At 49.4% G+C, this 27,070-nt stretch overlaps 2 protein-coding genes and 1 long non-coding RNA gene across 8 annotated transcripts in view; 1 reads left to right on the forward strand and 2 right to left on the reverse strand.

Annotated features, from left to right (window-relative positions):
- Positions 1–13,910, reverse strand: part of ABLIM3 (actin binding LIM protein family member 3) — a 110,472-nt gene extending 96,562 nt beyond the window's left edge. For 4 of the 5 annotated variants that reach the window (XM_042949678.1, XM_042949658.1, XM_042949667.1 and 1 more), the window contains exons 1-2: positions 13,768–13,910; positions 13,312–13,411 (exon numbers count right to left, since the gene is read on the reverse strand). In XM_042949678.1, the coding sequence (XP_042805612.1) occupies positions 13,312–13,324 (13 nt within the window). In that variant the 5' untranslated portion in view covers positions 13,325–13,411; positions 13,768–13,910. Of the gene's footprint in view, positions 1–13,311; positions 13,690–13,767 lie in introns of those variants that run through there. The other variant, XM_042949650.1, reaches the window with a different exon arrangement.
- Positions 13,911–25,361: 11,451 nt separating this feature from the next.
- LOC122226508 lies at positions 25,362–26,160 on the reverse strand. The gene is made up of 2 exons (XR_006205654.1): positions 25,728–26,160; positions 25,362–25,431 (listed from the first exon to the last, which is right to left on the reverse strand). It is a non-coding gene; the product is annotated as an uncharacterized LOC122226508 (long non-coding RNA).
- Positions 26,161–26,276: 116 nt separating this feature from the next.
- SH3TC2 (SH3 domain and tetratricopeptide repeats 2) overlaps positions 26,277–27,070 on the forward strand; it is an 89,926-nt gene continuing 89,132 nt past the window's right edge. For both annotated transcript variants that reach the window (XM_042949756.1, XM_042949748.1), the window contains exon 1: positions 26,277–26,476. The gene's annotated coding sequence lies outside the window, so the exon portion shown is untranslated. The remainder of the gene's footprint in view (positions 26,477–27,070) is intronic.

Genomic DNA, 27,070 nt, shown 5'->3' on the forward strand with positions numbered 1-27,070 from the left:
CCAGTGCATCTTGTGTATCATATTCGAAGTAAATTCCCCTTGTAGTTACAACAACGAGCTAAGGACTAGGCATTTCAGTGTCACTGTTGTAGTGTAATGTCAACGCTGGAAGAGACGGTGGAGATTATGTAGCATCGGGGTCAGCCAACTCTGGCTCGGGGGTTAAGTCGCTCTCCACTTTCATTCTGGTAAATACTTTAAAAAAATTTTTTTAATGTTTATTTATTTTTCAGAGAGAGAAAGAGACACAGAGTGCGAGCAGGGGAGGGGCAGAGAGACAGGGAGACACAGAATCCGGAGGAGGCTCCGGGCTCTGAGCTGTCAGCACAGAGCGCGACGCGGGGCTCGAACTCACGAACTGTGAGATCATGACCTGAGCCGAAGTCGGCTGCTTAACCGACTGAGCCACCCGGGCGCCTCTAGTTTTGTAAATAAATTCTGATTGGACGGAAGCCTCACCCATTTGATTACGCATTGTCTGGGGGCTGCTTTCATGCCACAGAGACTGTATGGCCTACAGAATCTAAAATATTTACTACCTAGCCCATTACAGAAAAAGGCGTCAACCCCTGGTCTAGTATGACATGCTCCCTACTCAATTAGTACTATCCTCTACAGCACTAATTTTATTTCTGACTCAAGCCTAGGATCAAAAGAGACCATTTGAGGAAAGTTTAGAATGTAGTCGGACGTATAATAAAGCATTCCTTAAATGTCAGCCAAACAGAGCCCTGGGTTATCAATCCATACCTTTGCTCCCCTTTCGCGATGGGATGACGAAGAGGCGAACTGTATCGTAACGACACTATGTGTCGATTAATTTGTGTTTATTGATTTGTTTGTTTATTTATGAGAGAGAATGAGTGGGAGGGGCAGAAGGGGGGGGGCAGAGGATCTGAACAAGGCTCTGTGCTGACAGCAGAGAGCCCGATGTGGGGCTCAAACTCATGAACCATGAGATCATGACCTGAGCCAAAGTCAGACGCTTGGCCAACTGAGCCACCCAGGCGCCCCAATTACTTTGTGTATTTAAAAGAGGTTTCCCCCACACATTCAAATGGAGTTCATCCCTTTACCACTATTAATCATTACCGGGCGTTTTCGTGTGCCGGGCGCTGTGTTAAGCATCATACCTCCATTCCCTCGCTAAGCATTACCCCAATATTCCCATCCGGAGACAAAACTGCAACTTTGGGGACAAAGCAAGGCACTGAAGCCTGCATGGCTAGCGAGTGGCCGAGCTGGAATGTGAACCCAGGTAGTCTGACTCTACAGCTCAGGTGTTTATCAAATACACTATCTAGGCGGCTGGATTTGGTTAGTAACCTAGTTTTCAAAGTATCAGTTCCCAGTCCCAGAAATCAGAATCAGATAACAGGTCTACCTGTGGGCGTCAGAGCAGTAATGCACAGCGGGCTCTCTGTACCTCGCACCTCCCCTGCCATCCACTCACCCGGCACCACTGAGCTTAGCCTGCCTCTCACTGCCCGTGGGCTCTCCCGTCCATCAGGTATGTGTTGCCGAGGGGATAGTTCTAAATAATGCACAGCTCTGGTCAGGTCACTGCTTGGCTCAGAACCTCCCACAGCTCCTCATTGGCCATAGACTGTAACAAACACCCTCTAGACTGGCATTTAAAACTCGCAAAAATCTGATCCTCACCAACTGCCCAGGCTTATTTCCTCTCTGGCCACCTAGTCATACTCTACAGAGTACAGACCAACTGGACTTTCCTGACATTTCCTGGAACACTCTGCATCTATTTATTTCGTCCCCACCCCAGCCAAGGGCCCAGGACACAGACATTGTGCAACACGGACTGTGGAATTCATGCTGGAGAAGGATTGCGGAAGCCCATCTGGAATGCCCCAACTTTCCCTTATACTCTACCCAACAGAAGTGTATTCACTTCCCAAGGTCTTCTCGACAAAGGATGTCCCAAGTCTTCCAAAGGAATCTGGCCTGTCTTCTCCTTCACTCTTTCCTTCTCCCTCAACACCCATGATGGCTTCTCTAGTATTTCAGTCACATACTTGTGTCCACCCTACGGTGACACTGGAAGGAGGCGATCCGAGGTCATGCTCTCTGTCCTGTGCATCTCCCACACCACAAGGCCTGGCATGCTGCTCTACCCAGAGCAGGGATTTGTGTCATTGCCCCAGTGAATGGGACAGCAGGGCTGGGCATCTAACAGGAGACTGACTGTAGGATCAGCGACCCCAACCCACACCTTCCCCCTGTGATGCTCGTTAGTGTAAAATGGGGAAAGATGGTGAAAAGGAGGAAGCAGGAAGGAGGGAAAGGAGATCAGGGTCAGATGGACATGGTTCTAGACACCTGCCCTATACCTCCTAGCTCACGTGAGGGTGGCCAGGTGTCTTCACGCTGAACCTCATTTCCCTTTCATGAAAAAGGGGAGAATTAAATATTCCTTGTTCAATCCATCCATTTGCATATTCGCTCAAGGTTTCATTACTTATGATTATTTTCTTATTAGAGTCGACACACAATGTCATATCGGTTTCAGCTGTACAACATAGTGATTCAACTTCTCTATAGATTATGCTATGCTCACCCCAAGTGTAGCTAATGCTATCACAATATCACTGACTATATTCCCCCTGCTGTGCCTTTCATTCCTGTGACTTACTCATTCCGTAACTGGAAGCCTGTGTCTCCCACGCCCCTTCACTCATTTTGCCCCTACCCGCTTCCCGTTCCCTCTGTCAACCACCTGTATATTCTTTGTATTTATGGGACTGTTTCTGCTTTTTTAATGCTTGTTTCTGTTTTTTTTTTTTTTTTTTAGATTCCACCTAGGAGTGAAATCATATAGTATTTGTCTTTCTCTGTCTTACTTACTTCACTTAGCATGATACCTTCTAGGTCCATCTATGCTGTTGCAAATGACAAAATCACATTCTTTTTTGAGGTTGAGGAATATTCCATTGTGGATGTATATATCTTACACCTTTTTTATCCACTCATCTAACAGTGGACACTTAGGCTGCTTCCATATCTTGGCCATTGTAAATAACGCTGCCATAAACACAGGGGTGCATGTATCTTTTCAAATTAGTGTTTTCATTTTCGTTGGGTAAATACCCAGAAGTGGAATTACTGGATCAAATGGTAGTTCTATTTTTAATTTCTGAGAAACCTCCACCCTGTTTTCCACAGTGGCTGCACCAATCCACTTTCCCACCACCGGTGCACAAGGGTTCTTGTTCCTCCACATCCTCACCAACACTTGTTATTCCTTGTCTTTTTGATACAAGCCATTCTGATGGGTGTGAGGTGTTCTCTCATTGTGTGTTTTTAAAAAAAATTTTAAATGTTTATTTTTGAGAGAGAGAGTGTGTGTGCGCATTGGGGAGGGGCAGAGAGAGAGGGAGACACAGAATCTGAAACAGGCTCCAGGCTCTGAGCTGTCAGCACAGCTGTCTGTGGCTCGAACCCACAGACCCTGAGATCATGACCTGAGTCGAAGTCGGATGCCTAACCGACTGAGCCACCCAGGCGTCCTCTCATTGTGGTTTTGGTTTGCATTTCCCTAATGATTAGTGATGTTGAGCATTTTTTCATCATTGCTTATTAAATGTGAGATTTGGGGCCAATGACTCGGTCCTTGGGCTCTAATTCCCTCCTCTGGAAAATGAGGGTACTATTACTACCTATTTCCCTAAACTTTCTTCTTTTTTTTTTCTTTTTTTTTTTTAATTTTTTTAAATGTTTATTCATTTTTGAGACAGGGAGAGACAGAGTGCAAGTGGGGGAGGGGCAGAGAGAGAGGGAGACACAGAATCTGAAGCAGGTTCCAGGCTCCGAGCTGTCAGCACAGAGCCCGATGCGGGGCTTGAACCCACGAACCGCGAGATCATGACCTGAGCCGAAGTCGGACGCTTAACCGACTGAGCCACTCAGGCGCCTCTCCTACAACTTTCAATCAAAGTTGTAAAGTGAGTTTCTGTCCGTGAAGAGTTTAGTTAGCACAGTGCCTGGTCCACAGTAAATGCTCACGTTAGCTATCGTCACTCTGGGTCAAGCACTGTGATGAGTCTGGAGGACCCGGCAAGTGAACAAAACAGACAGGCCTGTCACCTAGTCATCATGTGGTTTACAGTCCAAAGACAGTAAGAGACAGAAACAAAGTACACATGCGAATGGATGAAACTGTTACGGACTGCGGTGAGTTCTGTGAAGGATGGTGAGAGCCAGCATAACACAGGGAGTGTCAGGTTTACCATACAGAGAAGACCCACATAGGATTGTTGCAAGGATTAAATAACTCGTATACGTAAAACATTTGCACTCAGCCTCTAGTTGGAAAAGAATGTCTCTTGATTAGGAGGAGGAGAAAAACGTGGTGGGGGCCTAAGAGATCTCTGATGGGGGTTGGGCTTCTCTTTGTTCCTGAAATGCTGCCTCCCAGGTCTCTCCTCTTTACATGCGAAGGGCACAAGCTCTGTGTCTGTCCCTCGAAAGATGGATTTTTGTTCACTTGAGGTTCCTGCCCCATATAATCCTAGCATCACAGGCATTTCTGCTTCCAGAATAACTCATGCTGACCGTAAAAATATCTAATTTTACGGTTGCCTTAGATCGTCTTTGGACGGGCAGGGTCCGGAACCCTGGGCTGTTTCCCCAGATCTCAAAAAGCAGGAACAGACCTCAGGCTGCCTCTGCTCCAGCATGCTGAGAGCAGCTTGCTGAGGGAAGATTGGCAGCAGTGGGGTGTGCTTCAGGTGCTTAAAATAGATCAACTGTGTCATTAGACAGACTATTGCAAAGCAGTCGCTCCATTGCCCCTGCTGGTGCTGGTGAGGGCAAGAGATAACAGCTCATGGAGAAAGACCTGCGCTCTGCACAAAATTAAGCAGATGCGAGGAAGAAGGTTTGGAAAGGATACAGGCAGCAGAGAGTGGAATTCTGCCAAGAGAGGGTGTGGGGGCTGTTGCAGGAGCACACGGCCGTAACCACGGCACTGGGAGCGATGGGACAGCAAAGCATAGCCTGTCTGGACCCCTCGTCTGGCTGGTGATAAACTTAGTAAAGAGGCTAGGGACTTCTGGGTTGCAGGGCACATCCCCGTAGCACCGTGTGAAATCATTCATCCTCTCTGAGGGACACAAAGCAGATGCGTGGGGCTGACTCTGACACCTCCCCACTGCCCCTTCAATGCTCTCTCTCTACCCTTCTGGCCACCCTTTCCTGGGCACGCTCTGGTTGATCACTGTCTGCCTGAATGCCATGCTTCAGACACAGCCTCATCGGGGCTCTGCAGAGCGATGCTACGATCTCCTCCTGTCCATGCAGCCTGGAATCGTGTCATCCGGCAGCCCACATTGCCCCACTGCCTCCTACTGAACTTGAGATCCCCTCCTCCCCTCCTCCAACCTTTTACTCCAGTGGCTGCCATACTTCGTGTCGTAAACAGAGGGAAGTGATGGTAGCTGAGGAATGGAAGAGGTCCAGCCAGGCTTGGGAGGTAGGAGTGACCAGACGTGGACACAGACTGAACACGGGAGCGTGAGGAGAGGGAAATGCAGAACCCGAGGGAGGCTCCGGGCTGTCAGAGCAGAGACGGATGCAGGGCTCGAACTCGTGTGCTGTGGGATCATCATTTGAGCCACAGTAGGACATTCAACCCACTGAGTCACCCAGGTGCCCCAACGAGGACTACTTTTTAATGACTCACTTAGGTGACTCTTCTAGCGATCAACTATTTTCTAGAGTTGAAGTAGTTTTTCTCTATTTTTTCTTTTAAAGAGAATAAATTTATTAAATTTTAGGCTGAGTTTGAAGTGCCTGGGAACGTCCAAGTGGGCAACTTAGCAGACGGTCCAAAAGATGAACCCAGAACTTAGTAGAGAGCTCTTTATCATCAAGAAAAAAGAGCAGGCTTTTCATTAATAAATGAATTCATCAAATATCTTTGGAGCACCTATGATATGTTATACATTGTGCTTTGCTTTCTATGAATTATTTGCTACCTTATTCCTTCTAGAAGAATGAAGAAAAATTTGCTCTCCACTGAAGAAATTATGTTGGCATTATCCACTTACTCACCTTTGTTTCTCAAGCAGGAGAACCTTGTAATGACAGAGGAGAAGTCTTGAATAGCCATATGGGATGAATGCTACATGAGGTCAAGTTCAGCGATCACCTTCTGGCAATTACTCCTTAGCTGGGTGGGTATATAAACTGACCTTACTGACACAGAACTCATGCTGTTGACCAGATCTCCTCAAAAGGACCAGGCTGGTCCCATATGTCAGAACAATCTCTGGAATAGTTCAGCCTTTCACGGTACCTTCCTTTGGTCTGGAAAAAGGACCCAGAGCTGGGATGGGTTATCCAGAATTGCCTTCCTTCGGTCTGTGCCCTACCCCCTACTATTAAGTTCCCCTGGAAACAAAAGTGACCTCTAGGAGATGGGGGCAGGACATGTTTGCCCAACTGTATCGGACAGGATATGATATCACCCTTCTGGGAATGGGTCAGCTGAGGAAATCCTTATTTGTGCGACAGGAGTTTGCTCATTCCAAGGGGACTTTAACAGCATGGCGGTGTTAATCAGTTGCTAACTCTAGATCAAGCTTTCTCCGGGAAACATTAGTGGATATGTTGCCGTCTTGGCATCTCTGTGTGAAGAGACACTTCTCTGTGTTTAATGTTGTATTGATCATCTACTAGACTGGGGTTTAAAAACTAAAATGTGCACAGGGGCGAGGGAGCATAAAAGTACAAGGCTGTCCTTGTGCAGTTTGAGACAAAGCAGTGGCAACTGGGCTCTACCCTAGAGACCCGTACCTGCCCCACTAAAACCAGGCGATCCTACTGACGAGTGTCATGTAGGAAAATAGGGGCAGGGATGGAGACCTTCCCCTCTCTGCCTTTTTCAAGAGGAGCTAGGAATCCCAGATTTGATATCTCGATTTCCCAATTTCCCCAACGTTGGCAAAGAATTCAAGTTCATTGAAAACCTGAGGAAGGGCAAATAAAACATGTCCCATCACGCTGGCCACTGGATGGCCCATTTTTCAGGGCCTGCATGACCCACGAAGGCAGGAGCCATGGCTGTTATATTTACTACTGTGTCCCCCCACATCATGCCTGGTGCAGGGTTGGTGGTCAGTAAATATCTGTTGAGTGAACAAACGAGCAATCCAATTCTTATTCCCCATGTTGGACATTCCCAGGAACTAGGCAGATTGAAAACCAATATCGTGACTATAAATTCTGTTACACCACTGAATGCTACACTTTTGCATAATGACCCAGAGAGAGGATGGAGTGGGGAGTGTGTTTTCTTCAGACAGACTGAGTGTGGAATTCTAGGCCTCCACAGTCCTCCCTTCTGGGGACCTCCTACCCTTCAAGTGCTCAGGGAGAGGCTCTATCCCTGCTGGTCAGAGGTCAGCATCTTCCACTAGCGCGGGGCGGGGGTGTGGGGAGAGGGTAGGGGGTAGCTGATATTCAGGGGAAACCAACCCACAGAAAAGTCTTCTCCTGGAGGGGGTCATTTTTGTAACAAATACTGTGTTACGGATTGAATTCCTATGTTGTAGAGTCCTAACCCTCTCTTCCCAGAATGTGACCTTATCTGGAGATATGATCTTTACAAAGGGACCCAAGTTAAAATGAGGTCATTAGAATGGGCCCCCATCCAATATGACTTGTGTCCTTATCAAAAGGGGAAATTTGGAGACACACAGAGGAAAGATGATGTGAAGGGACACAGGTAGAAGACGGCCATTCACCACCCAGGACAGAGGCTGGAACAGATTGTTTCCACAGCCCTCAGAGGGACTCAATCTTGCCGACGCCCTGATTTTGGATTTCTAGCCTCTAGAACTGTAAGACAATAAACTCCTGTTGTTTAAGCCACTCGCTCTGTGGTACTTTGTTGTGGCAAGTCTAGCAAACGAATATCCACTGGTTTTATTCATTTTATAAACACTTGCAGTGTTTCAAGCAATTCACAACTATTAACTTACATGTTCTTCATAATAACTCTATGAAAGAGGCACTATTTTTAGGTCTCGTGTGGTCAGATGAGGAAGTGAGTGAGGTACAGAGAAGGTTAGTGACTTGCTCAAGAACACACAGCAAGTAGGGGGCAATTTCCAGTCTGTGCCCTTAAGAACTAAAGGAGAACAACTTAACTGGTGAAATATTCAAAAAGTCAGAGGTGCTTCCACACTTCTGGTTGTTTTCTGTTCTTTTACAATGGAATCTGGCTACCGTTGGAGCTCAGCCAGCTGTGGACCGTTCACCACAGCAGATGATATCTCAGCAAGATAAAGCCTTTGCCAGATAGGAAAACTGGAGCTCAGAACTGATATCACTTCCTTTAGGCAACACAAATACTCTTGAAATCACATTGCGATTTTCAGAGGTGTGTTATACTCATTTTGGATGGTTTTTAAACGGTTCCTTACGTTATTCCCCCAACACCCCCGCCCAGCCTCAAGTAATCATTTGTTGACAACTGCTTCATTCACTTGGGAAGCATGGTTTAAAGAAAAAAAAAATCTCCATCTTTATAAAGTATAGAGTCATTTCTACTTTATCTAAATTTGGCGAATTTAAGATCTCTCTAGAGGGTGTCCCGCCAAGTTTGCGTTTGTAATGGAGACTGTTCCTAAAGAATTCCTGGAGCTCTTGACCTGGCAGAGCTTGCGTCTTTCGCTGGATGTCCTCAATTTTGAGCTCCCAGGCCTCTCCACACCCACTCTGCTGCCTTCTCTCCTCAGCACTGTGCCCTGCGAGGCTGAATATTATGGGCCCGTCAACCGCCTTCCTTGCCCTCTGGCCCCTGGTTGGATTGGGCCAACAGGGAGCGTAGTAGGAGATGGAGGCAGGGAGGAGAGAGAGGTCAGGCAGTTACCAGCCTTCTAGAACTTGGCTGTCCTGGCTTCTTGTTCGCTTCTCTGCATGCTTCTCACACACTTGCAAAGGCTCCTATTTCGCTCCCTTCAACCTGCCCATCTGTTCCCTGCCAGGACCCTAACTGATAGTTTCCTCCCCTTCGTTTTTACCCTATAATCCAACAGGTGCTAGGCCATGTAGATTTTATTTTCTAAAAGACCTTTTCCCTTGCAACCCCCAAACTCCTGGCCCTCAGACCTTTTCTGAACCTGGGTAGTTGTCTCTCAGCTAGGATCCCAACTTCCTGTCTTGAATTTTCAACCCATGCCATATACAACACTGGGTTAATAATCTTTCCGAAGCCTTCCTTCAGGAAGCTACGTCTTTCCTATGAACAGAACCTAATGCTAGCTACAACAGCGGCACAGCATGCTCATTTCCAACCAGAGGGTTGGGTTCTTAAGATACTGTCATTCTAGAACCTGGCTCTGCTCAATGGCCAATTCAACTTCAGCTTCAACTCCATCCCCTGGGACCCGATGCCGGTGAGTTTCTCACGTGATTTCACTTAATCCTCACCACAACCCTGCACTTTGGCGTGATCGCTCACGTTCCATATGTGATAAAATTTAGGCTCAGAGACGAGAGCTCTCCAGTTCAAGATCACAGACACAGTGCACCACAGATCTTACACCTGAACTCAGGGACCCATACCCCAAAGCTCAGGTTCTTACAGCCCCAGGATGGTGTTTGCTTACCTCCTGGTACCTTTGTGGGGGTGATATAACCCCTCAATGGTCTCTTTAGCAAAACAGTCTACTCCAAAACAGCGACTCCAATCCATGATGGAGACCAAGGCAAGGGTCAGAGGACAGGAAAAGCCGATGAGGCAAAGGAGGGTGGTTCTCGGCCCGACCGTACACGGTGTGCATGACGCTCCCCAACCTGGAGGATGGGCCGGTGCTGAGTTTTATGCCGACGACAAGCCATAGTTTTCAGGAGCTCTGGGGGTTCTGACCCATGTGAGGAGAACGGCATTTTGTGGCACCCAGAATCGACTCTGGAGCTCAGGGCCTCTGGCACCTGCGGTAAACTCAGTTTCCCCTGGCTTTGGACCAAGGGGCTTGGGAGCTCCTGGGGCCGACATGGGAATGGGCATCACTGACAGGGAATAACCAAAGATTTCCTGTTGCCTAACAACATGCAGATTAGATGGGGGTGCCTCCATGGCTCCGTTTGAAAGTGATGGGGCTGGGGTCAGCGCCTTCCTTGCTCTGTGGGTTCAGAAAAGTGGCCAGTGGTCACGTGGACGAGTGTGGGATGACGGACAAGGCTCTGACGGAACAGAGCGAAGGCGCACGGACAGCATGCATCAGCGGGACGTTCCATTGGCATTCCGCCCACGTCTGTACCACCACCTCACTCCATCACCTCCAAAATTACCCCTTTGTCTCAAATTCCTGCTCTGTGGGGTACTAACGCTCAGCTAGCTTTTGGAGGAAAGCATTGTGATCAGACTAGAAGCGCCCTGAGAAGTCGCTGATGGAGCGCTCCCCTGGTGTTGCCATCTGAGCCACGGGTGTCTCACGAATACAAACAATTTCATGTGTGTTTACAAAGCGTTGTCTCGTGATCGCACTCAGTCCTCAAAACCACACTTCTGGTATCCTCGATTTATGACATCTGAGAGGCTGAGTGACCCGCCTGCTAATGACACAGAGCCCACAGTGACAACGGCCACAATGACCACCATGGTGACAAGGACAGCGCCGTCACTGACCTGAGGCCAGCTACGGCCCCGGCACCACCCTCTGCATTTTACACGCCGTGTTAATATTTATCTCCACTCCACGCAAGGTGGGTCCCATCATCCCCAGTTTGCGGCGACAACCATGCTGAAGACCGCGCGGCTGAGAAGTGGAAGAGGAGGACCAGAACCCCGGGACCAGCGGATCCCAGAGCCCGAGCTCTGTCAGCTCTTACATGCTCTCCCAAGACCTCTGCCCCACACTCCTCCTGCCCAGAAAACAACTTCGTAATAATCTCATGCTTTGCCCCACTTCAACGGTGACATCTGAACCACTGAGCGGGCATGATGTACCCTGTCAAAATGCAATGCATCCAAATACCTTTCATAATCCAACCACTAACTGCACGCCTTGAAGAGTTAGTGAACATCAGCTACGAGGCGTCACCGGTAAAACCGGAGTAAACACACCCATCTCACGGGCTGGGGGTGAGAGCTGGGGAGACCATGCAGGTGAGAGGCTTAGCACACCGACTGGTGGAGAGTGAGGACCCAGTACGTGGAAGTGAAAAAGAAAAACCGAGTAACACTTTCTCTTAGGTTCAATTTCAGGCACGAGGATTACATAAGAATTTCACATCCCAAAGGGGAGAGCATTTTTGCTTAGATCGGGCCACCTCAACGACCTTCTGCCAACGCCCCGTCCCTATAACCTGGTGACCCTGTCACTCCTTCACTTCCGTGAGGTCTGACTTCTGTTCTCTCCATTTGCGGCCTCTCAGGCTTGCGAGGAGCCTCGATGATGATGGACCCCAGCCCCCGAGCCCTGAGATGAGTGGCCACAGTGTTCCCCCAGGTAGCCCTTAGAGAAACACTTCTTCTTATGGGGAGGGACCTTAGGGATCCCCACGGCTCCCCACGTCACTGTACTCTGTTTATTTTCCACTACGCCTGGAAGATGAACGCACTCTCCCTACTTACAGAGGCTGGAATAGCATTTTTGTTAGTTTTCGTCTTCTGCAGTATTCAACTGTATTGGTTGTTATTTCGTGGTTTTTTTTTTTTTTTTTTTTTTTTTTTTTTTTTTTTTTTAAATAAAACCTGTTTCCTTCTTTTAGAAACATTCGGTGTTGCTACTGGGACAAGAGAAAAGGGCAGGGCCAGCTGCTTGTGAACTTATCTCTCAGTTTCTTGAAAAATAGATGAGCCATCTTTCTCTTCTATCATTTAGTGAGAAAGGACTCCCATAAATCCGTTTCCCCCCCTAGAGATTAGTGACAAGTGACAGGCCGTTCACATCTTGGCTGAAAGGACGCCGATGCAAACGTGTGGCCCACTCAGGTGAGCAGGTCTACAGAATTTTGCTCTTTTTCCTGAGGTAAAGCCAAAGCACCAGTCCAGACTGTGAAAATCAAGAGGCAAAATTCTTTGGCTGGAAGAGGCAGAGGGAGTTCAGCCACACTTGCTTGCTTAGCAGAGCTATGTAATACACAAAGAAAGACAGCAGAGAGATGAGTCATACAAATAGATAGTAAATAAATATATTTCATTTCCATCTCACTGGCTGTTGCTTTGTTTTCCTCCCCTCCATGCCACCAGCCTTGACATGGAGGGAGGGTGGGGAAATCGTGCGTTTGGTCTGGACACAGCCTCCGAAAGCACTGATTTTTCTAGCCTTGCTGTTCAGCTCTAGCGTCTTCAGAGGAAACTTACAGATTTGGATTCAACCCTTCTCGTTTTACTGAGCAATCTGGGATCCAGAGAGGAGACAGACGGGAAAGTCACAGACCAGGGAACTGAATGCTGCTAGGGGTCTTCTGATTCAACAATCCCACCTACCACTAGAAGGACAAGCTAAGCTGATGAGGAGGCAGGAGGGAGAGGATTTGAACCCCGACCTCCTCTCCAGGGTGGTGGTCATCTGGGTGCCCACGGTCAAAGGGACTATACTCAGAGAAACCGACTGGGCCTCCTTGCATTTCTGCCTGCGTGTCTCAGCAGCCGAGGCCCAGCCCAGCAGCAAAATGTCTGGTCCTGTCTCTGCAAAGCAGTCCTTGCCTCTAGCATGTTAGAGACCTCGGCCGAAGGGCTCGTCCCTTTCGTCTCTTCTCAGGATGGCCACACAGCTTGTAGGTGTGTGGAGCCATCAGCCCCCGGCCCGTGGGGCTGCAGGCTCAGAAGCAGGATATTTCACAATCTCTAGACCCAGAGGTGGCTTCCTGATGATTTGTTTATCAAACTGCTCGCTCCCAGCCCACTGCCTGCCCACATCCACCCAGCACCAGCCCCAGCGCCAGCCTCCCTGCTCCTCCCAGCTTCAGGACAAGCCAGGTCCTCCGTGGCTTTCCAGCTGTGTGCAGGGAGGTCTCCTCAGAAGCCCCACAGTCAGACAATGGCCACGTTCGTTAGTGCTTCCTAGGCCTTCCCAGGCATTGCTAGAAGGAGACAGGCAGCCTTCCCCGCAGAGGCAAGTGTTGCTGCCAGTAAAACATTAGCAAAATGACCATGAAAAGCCAGATCCAGATCCCTCTTCCCGGGGGGAGCACAGGAAGGACCACGAAGGAGTCTGGGGGCCATGTGTCCACCACGATGGCAGGCTTCCTTCCTCCTTCCAGGCAGCCCGAGCGCAGGCTCCTGCACCTCCCGCCCCCACCCTGTTCCCATGGCAAAGGAGAGGAGGACCCACTTACTGCTCGTGTTCATGGTGATGCCTTTGCACTGGGTCTTTCATTCAATACGGAGGACCCGGTTGCTTTTTAAATCTTGCGATCTTCCGACCTCACTCATCACCTGGGGGGTGAAAAGGCAGTCCAGTGCCCGCTCTGTATCCTCAGGTGCTCTCTCTCCCTCTGCGGTCCGACCCTCGCGGACTGGGCTGCAGCCACTGGCCTTGAAGGCGAGTGGGCTAACGGGCGCAGGTGAGAGCAGGGAGGAGGAGGCGGCGGGAGGGCACGCGCGCCGCGTCCTGCGGCCCCTCGGACCCCAGTGCCGGGCTGAGCGGGGCTGCCAGCGCCGGCCCGCGCGCACCCCCGACTACTCCGTCCCCGCGGCTCCGGAGCCCAAAGGGGGTGTGGACCACGGGGAGGCAGGGCGGGGGCAGCGCGTCCCCGCCCGGCCTCGGGAGCAGCCACCGCCCCGGGACCCACCTCTCGGCCAGCGTCGGGAGCCAGAGGCCCCTGCCTGGGCCCCTGCGACCGGCTCATGAATCCTGGTCCTCGTCTGGAGTCTCGAATTCCAAGGCGAGCAAAGCGAAATAGGAGAGCTCGACATCCATGATGCGGGCTCGCGGGGTGGCAGCGCGGGGGGCGCGGCCGCTCGCTGCCGCCACCTGCTGGACGCGCCGGCGCGTGGCCAGGCCCCGCCCCGCCGGGCTTCTCGCTGGGTCTTGGGGTGTGATGGCGGGGGGGATGCAGGGGACCCTTGTACCCTGGGGCCAGCCGAGGGGTGCTTGAGCGCTTCTTTCCCCTCCCTCAGTGCCGGGGTCTATGCGGAGACAGTGTTAGGGAAATAAAGCAGTCACTGGGAGGGGCCGTGAAGAAAGGATGGGTTTTGCAGGAAGACAGTTTTCACTTCCAACTCTCCTTCTTAATTTTTAAAAAAAAAATGTTTATTTAGTTTTAAGAGACAGAACGCGATCAGGGGAGGGGCAGAGAGAGAGGGAGACATAGAATTCGAAGCAGGCTCCAGCCTCTGAGCTGGTCAGCACAGAGCCAGCCGTGGGGCTCGAACCCACGAACGGTGAGCTCTTGACCTGAGCTGAAGTGGGTCGCTTAACCGACTGAACCACCCAGGCGTCTCCTAACTCCACTCCTAACCAGCTCCGTGGACTCTGGTCTTGAGCAGGTCACTGCTGTTTCTGCCTCATTTTCCTCACGCGTGTAAGGTGGCAGTTGGACCGAGTGGGTGGACATTAGGGGTTCCACCAGCCTCCTCACATGTGTCCCTCCCTCCCCCTTTATGAGATTCATTTGGGACAATTGTTTATCATCTCCCTTCCCCACTAGAATCTTAACTCGTTGAGAGTATGGCTCTCGTCAGGTGGGTTCACCACAGGCCCCCCCCCCCCCCCCCCCCCCCCGCCCCATCCCCAGAACGTTGCCTGGCACATAGGAGGTCTCAGTAAACATTTGTTGACAGAATGCCCCAGGTCGTTTCTGGATCTACTATTGTACAGCCCTCAGAGCAGAAGGTCTGGGAATCGCCACCCTGAGGTCCTTCCCCATCTGTGGCAAAGGCAGGTATGTGGCCTCCCGGCTCAACCTCACTGGTTCCCCCAGTTTTTGTATGGCCAACTGACTCTTGCCCAAAGTATTATTATTATTATCTTTGTAATTAGTTCTTGCGGGTGTGGATTACAGAAACCTATATTCTGATTTTTTGGTGGTGAGTAATGCCGTGGGGTGGGGTTCCTCACAGTCCCCTGACTACTTCTGTCACCTTCTGAACTTAATTCATGGTCACAGAAGCATGACTTTTGAGTACAGAAAAACAAGATTGGGAGACTCCCTGATCCCTGTCTATAGAATGACTCTGGTTTGAGCATGTGTAGAATCAAAACGTGGGGAACACTCACACCCCAGGCTTATGGACGTGCAAACAGTCGGTCACCGAGGCTGAGCCACCTGCCCTCGGACACGCAGCATCTCACGGCGGAATTGGACCAGTTCCCCTCGCTCCTGGCTTGGTTCCGTGTGAGAGTGAATCAGTGCACAGGAGTCCGGGATGTCAGGGCAATGGTAGGTGACCACCCGTTCAAAACTGGGGAAAGAGTATCTTGCAGATAAATACAACATTCCTGCCTTACACAGGACTAAAAAAATTGATATGGCTCACGATCCCAAGACGCCACAGTCCTTAAGGAATCATCAGATAAATCAAAGGGTCAGAGGTTTTTGAAACACATTTTGGTAGCTTGTTAGGGTTTTTTTCCAAGGGCAGAGAATAACCTTAACTTCCTCGCAGCAGGCGTCAAAGTTCTGTTTACGTCAGACCAACTGAGATGGTCGCAAAATGCAGATTCCCAGTTTCCTGGTTTCCTTGCTCTGCATTTGAAATGAGTATCCCAGGTGGTTCATAGACCACCTTTGCTACTGAAAAAGCCAGGGGCCTGGAACAGCTTTGAAGACATAGAAAGTGATTACTAAATACACGATTCCAAAAGATCTCTTTAAATTTGCATGTACTTTCTCTTTACATTTTCAGATTAGAATTCCTTATTCAATTCCTAAGTTTCATGTAACTTGCTAGGTTCTAATGCTTGGAAAAGTTTTGTCCCTCCCCCCTCCCCCCCCCCCCCCCCCGCCCCAGGAGCAGGGTCAGTTAAGTTACATAGGTAAAATTAATAGGACTGTTCAATAAACATATTTAGTTATCACCCAAAGCCTCAATGTTCAGAAATTTTCAGATAACAGGATATCGTCAAATAAAACCATAACATTCATTCATTAATTCATTCACTCAGTAGGCATTTATTGAGTGTCTACTTTGTGCTAGGCCCCCTGCTGGCTGCTGGGGATACAACAGGACAGACAAGGACCTGCTCTCCTGGAGCATAACTCCTACTTGGAAGAGCGGTGGTAGACAATAATTAAGTTAGCAAAGCATGAATTAGGCAAACCCAATGGTGGCTTGGTTAAGAGTCTGGGAGCCATTTCCAGACTGGCTGATTGTCAGTCCTACCTCCGTTATTTAGTATCTATGTGACTTTGCGTGAGATACTCTATGAGCCTCAAATTCTTCATCTGTAGAATGGACATTAATATGGTATCCACCTCATGGATTATTGTGTGTATTAAAATACTCAGTGTAATGCTTAGCAAATGAACATGACGTGTGCTGAGTTTTAGTATATCTCTCACTTATACCTGCCCTCAGAGACATTCTTGTCATTTTCTACTTATGCAAACCTGTTGGGCTTTTCCATAGAGTGATGGCCATGAAAATATGTCTCAGAATTTTCCAACTACAGGGAGCTTGACTGATTGGTTCTTCTTGTCTAAGGTTCTTTTTAATAATATATGCTGATGAATCCAGCTCTTTGGAGAGAACTTTGGTCCACTCTACCAGCCCCAAATTGCTGTTGGGAAAACAATCTTATTTTTCCTGCATCATTATAAAGATAGGAAGAAAAGAGTTAAAAGAAGCTAAAAAAAAAAAAAACAAAAAAAACTATACCCGTGAGGATGTCCACAACAATCAGAGGCAGCCAGGAAAGACGCAGAAGGAAGCTGGGGGTGGGATTCCCGGTGGAATTGGCTGTGAAAGTCATCAGGAAAGCAGAATCTTGGCTCTGTCCTTGCAAGAGAATGAAGCCGAAAACTGCAGAGCGGAGGGTCCCTTTGTTTGGAAGTTTGTTTTGAACTTTGAGACTCCAGAATGGAGATAAACACGTCTCACTCGGAAACAGGCAAAGGCTCCTGGGTGTTGGAAAGCCAGGTGGGAAAACCACTGGGAGACAGATTGTCCACCTTCTTCGTGGGATGGAAGAACTTCCCCCATTATGCTTCTCTTCTGCTCCAAGAGCCCCTCTGTCTTTCGACTTCCGGTCCCCGACTAGGGTGGTTTCTAGCTTTCTTCCCCATATTCTGACCCTCTCAAGGCTCTCCCTGACGAACCCAGCCCCAGGCTCCCCAACTTTTCTTCCTAGTTGCCCTTCTTTCGCTCTCATCCAGCTGCACCCCACATCTCCCTCCTGGACGGGAGCCTGTGCCTCTCACCGCACTGCTGTGTGCTCCTGTCCATTCATGAATACCCCCTCACTCACCCTTATCTGGACACCACATCCTTCTGGCCTATGAGATGTGGCAATGGTGGGAAGAGGTGCTTATGATCCAGTGATTTCTACTTGCCATTCTTAGACTATTTGAGTATCCCACCAAGAGTGAGTACTTTAATTTTTATTTTTCGAAAACAATATGTAGTTGTTAGCAAGAAGAGGCAGATCTGTATACGGTAGGGGGGGGGAGAACGTTCAGGGGATGTGGTGAAATAAGCAAATTGCAGAAAAATATACTCTGTACTTTTTTTTAGGATGATGTATATTGGTGGACCTATGTGTTATGTAATCTATAGAACATGTAGAATATACATATCATACAACATAGTTAAATCATTTTTCCATAAATGGGATCCCATATAGGTACCACATATACATATCTCTATATGACGTAGAAAAAGACATGGGAATACACACTCATAATTATCAGGCTCTTGGATCAAAGTAACTTTTTGGATTATGTAGTTTTAACAAAATCACTTGGACAAGGGTAAGCTTCTGCGCAGGCACTTATTCGAAGAAGAACTAAGGTATTCTTTCGTTTTCTGGTTCATTCATTCGGTTGTTCCTTCACTTTACAACTTCTAATTGTCTATCCGCACCAGGAACTGTGCCTGCCAGAAACACAGGGGAGACAATACACACACAAACACACAGACTTATAATTGCAGTCTGTAAAGTACGTGAAGAGGGGCTGGGAGTAGACATTAAAGACGGGTATCTCTCTCAACAGGTGACATTCGAGCTGAGCTGAATAAACAGGAATAGCCATCCTGGTTTGGCGGAGGGTTGTGGGGAAGGAGCGGGTGCAGCACTAAAAAAAGAACGTTACAGGTCCAGGCGGAGGCAGGACCGGATGCAGGTGGGGAGGCTAGAGGCTTCTTTGTGGAAGAGCTGAGCCCAATGCAGATGGTCAAGACCACGTTCGGCATTAGTGAACCTGGGATGGAAATGCCCTACGAGGCTGGGAGGTCAGAGATCTTGCTTACAGTCCTGATGCAGCGGGCTCTGAGGAGGCCTGGGGCCGTGGGATAAAGTGGTCTGGACTGGAGTCCTGACTACTCTTCCTTGCTGTGTGACCTTGGGCAAGTGACTTAACCTCTTTAGGCTAGCTAGGTTCTTTGTGGGTGAAGCAGGGGTCATAACGCTATCTACTTCACTGTTAGCGTCTGCAGCGATGACAGGCATAACGACTTAACACTGTGTCAGGCATCATTAGATGCTCATACACTTTGCTGTTGTTTACCTCGGAAGAACCTGGCTGATTTGGAGGTGGCTCTCTGGGCCTGAGTTTTATAAGTGGAGGATTGGACCAGATGAGTCCTGAGGTACCTTTTACTCTAGTGTTCTTGGCTCTAAGTATCCGAGTGACCTATGGTTGGAGTTTGGCAGAAGATCTGAGCATGCTCCAGGCTGGTGCAGAGACCTTTGATCCCCCACGGCCACCACTAGTTTGTGCTGAGCCTTAGGCCCTGAGCAAAGAGTAGACTTCCCACCAGGAAATGGTGCTTTGCGTGGTGCTCCCGGACCTGACTCCCTGTGCGCACCCCTTTCCTCCCTGGGGGGAGCTCCCAAACTGCAACGGAATTGGCAGGACACGGGCCTATTTTTCTGGCCAAAACAGTTTGGTGATGGAGCCGTGCTTTTCCCCTGGTTCCTTACATTGTTTTGTGCAAAAATGTTTAAAAAATATCAAAGGTGTCCCCCAGGTCTTTGGGAAGCTTCTGGGGGGGGGGCGGGAACAAAGGAATTGGCTTTGAGATCAGAGTATTGGGGGCTGCAGTGCTGGCTGCGGGGGAGCTCTGGCCAGACGGTTCCACCGCAGGGTTCTGCTGAGGCCTTCTACTCACATCCGACCACAGCCCGGGCCTCCTTCCTGACAGTGGCCCTGCCAGCAGAAGAGGCTGGGGTGGAGCCAGCTCCGGATGGGAGGGTGGGAATCTGGTAGATCTGGGAGCTGGACTCAGCCCTGCCATTCCCTTGGCCAGGCTTCACTGGGCTCAGTTTCCTTATTGGCGTCTCAATGGGATGTCAGTGAGCCTTCTAACCCCTCCGTCCGTTTGACAGTTAAGAGACCGTCTTACCCATTATTCACTGACCATTTCTCCTCTGCCTACAGTTCTGCTTGTAGTGCCCTCTCCTGCTGTGTCTCCCTTGAATGACGCCAGTCATTTCCTCAAGGTGCCCTCAAGTCCTGTCTTCTCCTGGAAGCCATCCTTTGAGCTCCTCTAGCACTGACTGCCCAGGCCAGTCATCAAGGGACCCCCTTCACCTCCTGCCCCCACTCCCTTTGGCTCCCCGCAGAGGGGGTCCCCAGCCTCGCTGTGAGGTTGTCCATCTGGGAACTTTGCACACGTTGTTCCCTACACCTGCTTTGCTCTTCCCTGCTTCTTTGCAAAGCTGGAAGCTCCTCTTCCTCTAGGTCTTTGCTTAATTGCTACCTCCCTAGAGAGGCCCTGCATGACCAGCTAGCCAAAGTATCCCAGAGAGTATCTTTAATTAATGGGTGGAGTAAAATTCTCTCGGACAACACGGACTTACTCATCTCAGAGTCCAGTTGAATTAACTGCCCTGCCCTCCTACCCCGAACTTGGCTTGCTTCCCTCTTGATTCACTTGGCTCCTTAAGACTGAAGTCTATCTCTGAATATGGTCTTCCACTATATCCTGCAGAGTCTGCCAAGGGGGCACCTGTCCCTTAGGCATTCAGAATTATAAGCGGGTCTTCACGGAGGCACAGCTGGGAAGTACAGAGAAATGGACTAGCAGTCAGAAGACCCGAGTTTTGGGTTTGCCCTCGCTTCCTCGCTATGTGACCTTGGGCAACCAATTCATTCTTGTTGTCTGAATCTGCTCACTGTAATGAATAACAGTTGCCATGAAACATTATCATAATACGTACTGTAATTATCCCTTCCCTGTGTATATCTCAGGGTAGTTCCAGAGATGAAATGAGAAACTGTGTGCTTTGTGAACTCCTGTCTATGCAAAGTAGGTGGTGATTATTTTCCCCTCATCTCATTACAAATCAGCCACTCCGGCTCAGTTATTTACACAGAATTTGTGGGAAGTAACATCATATCCCCTGATATCCAGGAAGGCCCTGGTAAAGGGCAAACAGAAGTCCGCGGTATGTGTGCACTAGTCACTTCCCCAGGAACGCCATTAAAGCACAGTGCACTGTTGGGAGTGGTGTTGAAATCCACAGGCCTCCTGCCAGTGCCTCATAACCTCTGAAACGGCAGCACACCTCTACTTGTGAGAAAGTCCCACTGTTCACTCCCTGGCATTGGGGGAGTTTTAGGTTGCCCCCGCTGGGAGAGTATTTAGAGCCCATCGAAACTAAGTCCCTCCTTCTACAGAGTCCCAGTGGCGTCCAGGGAATAGGGCAGTGATGGTAAGGCAAGGAGTCTAGATGCTCCCTAGGTGCTTAGACATTCCCAGAGCTGATTCTGCTTCCGTTCGGGGATTGCCTCTAAGAGTAGGGTCCTCCCCCCATCACAGAGGAATCCCCGCAGGGTGGACAGAGAGGAAATTTCACTGCAGCGTGATTGTCTTTGTGATACAAAGGGAACTGGAAACAGTTTAAATGCCAGTTCAGAGAGAGGCGAACAGCGACGTATCATACTAAGGAATATGACACCGCGAATGAGCAAAGTGAGGTGAGGGCTGGCATCAGAACCTGGAGAGCTGCTCAAGACCTACTGTCTGGTGGGGACAAGGACAGGCTGCAGACCAGTATATACAGTGTGCCACCAGTTATTCCAATGAACACATAGAAACCACACTATCTTTCCTAGGAGTGCATTTTAGGGCGTATGAGATGGGCTGGAATAATAACTGTATTTAGGTCCAGGTGAGAGAGAGCTGGGGAACTGACCCGATGGCCAGGATTGGCAGAGAGGAGTCTTTCTTTTTTAATTTTTTAAAAAAAAATTTTTGAGAGAGAGAAGGTGCAAGTGAGCGAGGGGCAGAGAGAGAGGGAGAGAGAGAATCCCATGAGGGCAGAGAGGGAGAGAGAGGGAGAGGAGCGGGGTTCGCCCAAAGTGGGGCTCGAGCTCAGGAACCATGAGATCATGACCTGAGCCGAAGTCTGTTGCCTAACTGACTGAACCACCTGGGTGCCCCCTGGAGGAGAGGAGTCTTAAGGGGACACTAGCCTTAGGGACCATGTTTCGTTTCATTTCATTTTTTTAAATAAGGAAAATGTATTCATGAGTTCTTGTGGGATCAAAAATTAATAATAGTGGTTTTTAAAATTAGCCTTTGACTCTATTGAGCCCTTCCTCTGGGCTGGCAGGACTGATTCATGACCGACTAACTTTGTATGAGTCATGGCGCCTACTAGGGAGGGATGGGTCCACTTCCCGTCTCCATGCTGTCTGGTCCATCTGGTCTTGGGGGCTCCCTTGGCCTTTAGAGGCTTGCCCTATGCCATATCCTGAGTGTGAGCTCGGCATGGCCGGGGTCCTCCCAGTGTGGCAGGGTCCTCTTGTAGCTGACCCGGTGGGTGACTCAACATGAGAGAAGGGTCTGCATAGCATAGTTGATGCAGAACTATAACAACTGTGAGCCTGGACACTCCAGTCCGAATCTCAGTCTTGCTTCCACCTCCTGGAGTCCTGGGGCAAGTGCTCCCAGCCCAGCTCCACTCCTACCATCTTCTCCTTGTTCATTCTATTCTGGCCCCACTGGCTTCCTTTCTGGTCACTCTGCCTCCCTAGCTTGCCTCGGGTGTTTGGGGTTGCTGTTCCTTTTAACTAGAACACTGTTCCCTCTGACTTCCACATGACTGGCTACTTCTCAGGGGTCAGATCTCATCTCTAGTGAACACCAGTCCCTCTCCCTTAACACAAGCTATGTTACTTCCCCCAGGAGCATGGAACATCACCAGAATTCTGTTGTAGAGCTGGGTCGTGCCCTTTTGCAGACCGGGTAGCCCCCTGGAAGGCAGGTGCATTAGGGACAAGCACCTGTCCGGTCCTTCTCTGTAGTTCGAGTACCAAGAATGGTGTCTGGCATATCGTAAGTGCTCAGTAAAGAGTACTCGAATGAATGCATGAGCTTCGCAAGCCCAGCGAGAATGGTGCCCTGGGAGAAGAAGGATGCCAAGCTTCCTTCCAGTCCCTTCCAGGCAAGAGTCAAATCCTTGAGTGAGGCAGGAGTGGATGGAGGAACAAGCCCCATGGCTCCCCTGCCTAAGTCGGTTGCTATGAGGCTGAAAATGTGGGGCCCTTATTTAATGCCCAGAGGCTTCGGTTTGCTCATCTAGAAGACAAAGAGGTTGGACTGGATGCTCCTTTTCTGCTCCAAGCTTTTACTATGCTATAAAATATAAATGGTTTGGGTCCACATGCTCAAATCAAGATATATGCTTGAATACCCTTTCTTTAATATGCCCTTAGTATCGGTTTGTGTGTCCCCTCCACCCACCCCCCCCCCGGCCGCCATTTTCCTCTTTCTCATAAAAAATGGAATGCAGAACGTGCGGCAGCATGGTCTCTGGTGAGCTGTGATCCGGAGCCCTTGATGCAAAATTCATTATTGAATCAAAGACCACATTTTTCTCTCCTCATTTGTTTCTTTGCTCTCCAAACAATTTTGAGCTTTGATGTCTTTATTGGTGTCCTTTGGCCTTTGAGCAGAATGAAAATGCGGTGTATCTAGTCATCGGGCTGTATTCTGAATAGGACTAAGCCGGCACGCAGAAGAGTAGGGAATATTGGTTTCAGAACCCCTCTGTTCAGGCACATGGAGTGGGGAGTGGGGAGGGTCAGCTCCTGACTTTCCACACAGCAGAAAGGAGCTGGGTCAGCCTGGTCTCTGGGGCCAGGTTCTGATTTTGGTACTCTCGCTCTACTGCTGTTTGGACAGGGAACTGAGCGGGTGCCCTTGATTTGGAGGCTGGAGACCAAAAGCATGACAAAGCCCCCTTTTACTGACAGCTTGCTGTGGGCCAGACGTTGCGCTAAGGGCTTGGCATGTTACCATCTCACTTAGCTTTGATTCTTCCCAGTGCCCCATGAGATAGGAAGTGTTATTCCCTTTATTATTTCAAATGGAGAAACTGAGGCTTAGAGAGAGTAAGTCAAATGTCCAAGCTCGTGTAGGGGAGCTAAGATTTGCACCCAGGCTGTCTGACGCTAGCCTTTCCTACTTCCAAGACAGTACACGCATAGTGAAGGATGCTGTGCAAATCCTGGAGTGCAAGTCTGGCTTTGCCAGGACAAGGTGCAGCTAGTGATAGGAATCCCTAACATTCACGTTTCTCATCCAGATTGAAAAAGTAGGAGTGACCATCAGAGTGCTAAAGAAAGATTGTTATAAGCATGTCAGGTATCATTCATTCCTTCAGTAAACCCACAAGCACTCCTCTGTGCAAGGAGGATGTGTATACTTTGCTGTCCCAAAGAGAGACCCCCTATAGAAACATCCCTGTCCTCTTACAGGGGCTAACAGTCACTTGACATCTGAGGGGGTGAAAGCTGAGAGATTTTGTGTAACTGGTCCATTCCATCCAGCTTGTCCACGACGTATCCATTCTGTCCAGCTTGTCCAGCTTGTCCAGAGTTGGAAGGCAGGCCCACCACTGGATGCCTCAGGCACCAAGACAGCAAGACCTCTAAGGTCCAATATGAAAGGCTGTCCGCCATCTTTTTCTTTCCCCTGATCTGTGGCAATATTCAAATAATCATTCAATAGATTGCCGAAGATATGGATCAGTGTGAGTGGATTGAATAGGGCCGGGTTTCTTGACCCTGGTGCCACTGACATTTTGGGCGGGATCATTCTTGGTTGCGGGGCCTGTCCTGTGCACTGTAGGATGTCTAGCGGCATCTCTGACCTTGGCCCACCAGAATGCAGTAGCCAGCTGTGACAACCAGAAAGGTCCCTGGTTATCGTCAAATGTTCCCAGGAGGCAAAATTGCCCCTGGTCGAGAACCACTGGAACTGAGTGACAACTAAACAAAATAAAACACTCACAAAAATTCTTTCTCTGCTGTAAGTCAATGGTGGTGTTGCGTATGTGGGACTCACACATATCAGAGGATCAGACCCCCAAATCTCGTAATAGTTAAAATAGTCCTTGGAATGACTTGGAAGCCTGGAGCTATTATAGGATCATAGTTTCTACAGGTTAGGTTCAGGTTAACTGATAGGCTTTAAGGGCCGTATATAAACAAAATGTGTCTTTAAACACCAGAGTTACTCTCAGTGGGGAGATGCTCAGAGTGAAAGATAAGGAACCAAGGGGTTTGCAGTTCCATTTCCCCCATCTCAAGCTAACTGGAGGCCTCCGTCCAGGGAAAGCATTGGCCCTGGGTGACATGGGCTGTGGCCTTACTACTTAAAGTGTGGTCCATAGACCAGCAGCCACTGGTCGCTTGGGAGCTTGCCAGGACACGCAAAAACTTGGGCCCTCCCTCCGCCCTACAGTATCAGAATCTACATTTTAGTAAGATTCCCAAAGGGCTCGTTTGCATTTTAAGGTTTGGGAAAGTAGCAGTGTATGGTATTAAAACACACTTTAAGAGTTGAGAAGAGCTCACCTATGTGTTTAAAACGTTCTGTCTCACTTTTGCTGACTGTGCTCGTAAGTGTGTGGGTGACGTTTGTCTGCTTGTTTGCTTCAGCGCTATAGGAATGTGGTTCTGGGTAGGTTGGAAGCATCTAGACTTTATCATTAGGCAGAATTGTTGAAGACGGATGTGAGGTTGGTGCTGTGGGTGTGTGTGTGTGTGTGTGTGTGTGTGTGTGTGTTTCTGGTTTATATTCTTTTATACGTTTTAAGTGATGAAGCTCCTGTTTGTGTATTCCCTGTCACACACGCCCGCACCCCCATATGTGAGAAAACTCATCTCTGCTTATTTCTAAGACTATTAGAAATAAGACCTCAGAGAAGTCAGCTGACATGTTCCTCACACAAAGGCCTGCTGCTTCGTGGTGCAAGGATGTAAGGAGTCGCTGACTTCGGACGAGCTTTACAAACAGGGACCTGTTGTACAATCACGGGTTGGTGGTGGTGATCGCTGCACCTGCAAAGAATAAAAAAAGGTCACCGCGGAGGATTTTCTCTGTAGCTCAGATGCTGTGTCTGTACTGCCCCCTGCTGGTTAAGGCCCTTCGGGACACAACGCGCTTAGCCATGACTTTTCTCCTCCTCGTCCTCTTCTCGCTGTGCCTTCTTCCGCTTATTTACGGCTCCCGAACGGGGGTGGGGGTGGGGGGTGGGGGTGGTGTTGAAACTCCTATTTGTCACTAGTTCCAGGCCTGCTGCTTGCACAGGCCTCTTTTAGCCCAGATGCAAGTCTCCCCAGGAAGGACATCTGACCTGGGCTCGTTGGGCGGAAGGATTCCTGCTTCCCTTGCCCTTTGCTGAGTCCGATGATTGCAAAACCTGAGTGTCCCTGAAAGATAGCTGGACTGAGGAGAAATTCCTTTCCCTGGGAGCGGTGGGGAGTGTCCGTCCTGGGCTCGTGTCCTGACACACCATCCTATCCCAGCTTGTTCACTAGGGAACCTGATTTTCAAGCCTGAGCTTATTGGTGTTAGCACGTTCGCGGAAGCACACTGAATTGAAGGTCCCGGGGTTTGAGTTCTAATGCGGGCTTTGCCACGGGATTGCCTAAAAGGGTTGAAGAAATGATTTAGTCGTTATGGGCCTCAGTTTCTTTCTCTTTGAGGTGGGTTGGAGGAGAACAAGCAGGAATGGACTCCTGCGCTGCCAGCCTCCCAGGGTGGGGCTCCCGTCGCCCGCCCCTTGACCCCAGGCTGGCTGTGGGAGCCAAGAAATAGGAAACTGACACGTTGAAAGAGGATCAGCTGTCCCGGGTGAGGTCACAGCTGGCCACTGGTGACCTCTGCCGGGTCAGCAGGTCAGCAGCCCCGCCCCTCCCGAGCTGCGGCCGCCAGGTCCTCCCCTGACCCTTGGCAAGGGCACGATGCTCATCCGTGCAGAGGGAAGCCGGGAGAACACCTCGCCCGCCCGTGGCTTGGTAATCTGCTACCATGTGACAAGGGCTCTCCAGCCACAGACGCTGCTTCGCCTTTCCTGCCAGAGTGACGGGCACTAACCGAGTGGTAAGGACAGAGCCCTGGAGTCCCACTGCCCTGGCTCGAACCCCGGCTCTGCTGTGCCCTGTCGTCTGAGTGAGCTGGGGCACGTCATTCAGACTCTTGTTTCCTGGTCTTTAAACGGGGGTAATGTTAATATAGCTTTGGTGGAGTGCTAGGAGGACTCAGGGAAATTCTTTTTCTTTTCTCCCCTCCCTTTTGTTTTTTACTTTGTTGACAGGAAATTTATTCCAGAGATCCATATAATATAAAAAGAATTCTCGTCATGAAAGTATAAAATTTGAAATAAAGCATTAGTTATAAAAACCAAAGAGCCAGGCATCTTGATGTAGAGGGCGGAGTAGGAAGTGGGTAAAAGGTGAGTGCTCTTGGACTAGGGCTGTAGGTGAGTCTCCAGGAGGGGGCACATTGCCAGGTGGGTCTTTGTGAAAGCAGGACAAACTTTACTCTGAAAGTTCCCTAGGAGCTTGGATCTGGGTCTAGTTCATTCATTGCTCTATTCCTACTGCCTTGGAGAATGTCTAGCACAAAGTGGGTGTCATATATCTATCTATCTATAGATAGATAGATAGATAGATAGATAGATATATGACACCTACT

The sequence above is a fragment of the Panthera leo genome, chromosome A1, assembly GCF_018350215.1.
Source record: "Panthera leo isolate Ple1 chromosome A1, P.leo_Ple1_pat1.1, whole genome shotgun sequence".
Taxonomy (NCBI): Eukaryota; Metazoa; Chordata; class Mammalia; order Carnivora; family Felidae; genus Panthera; species Panthera leo.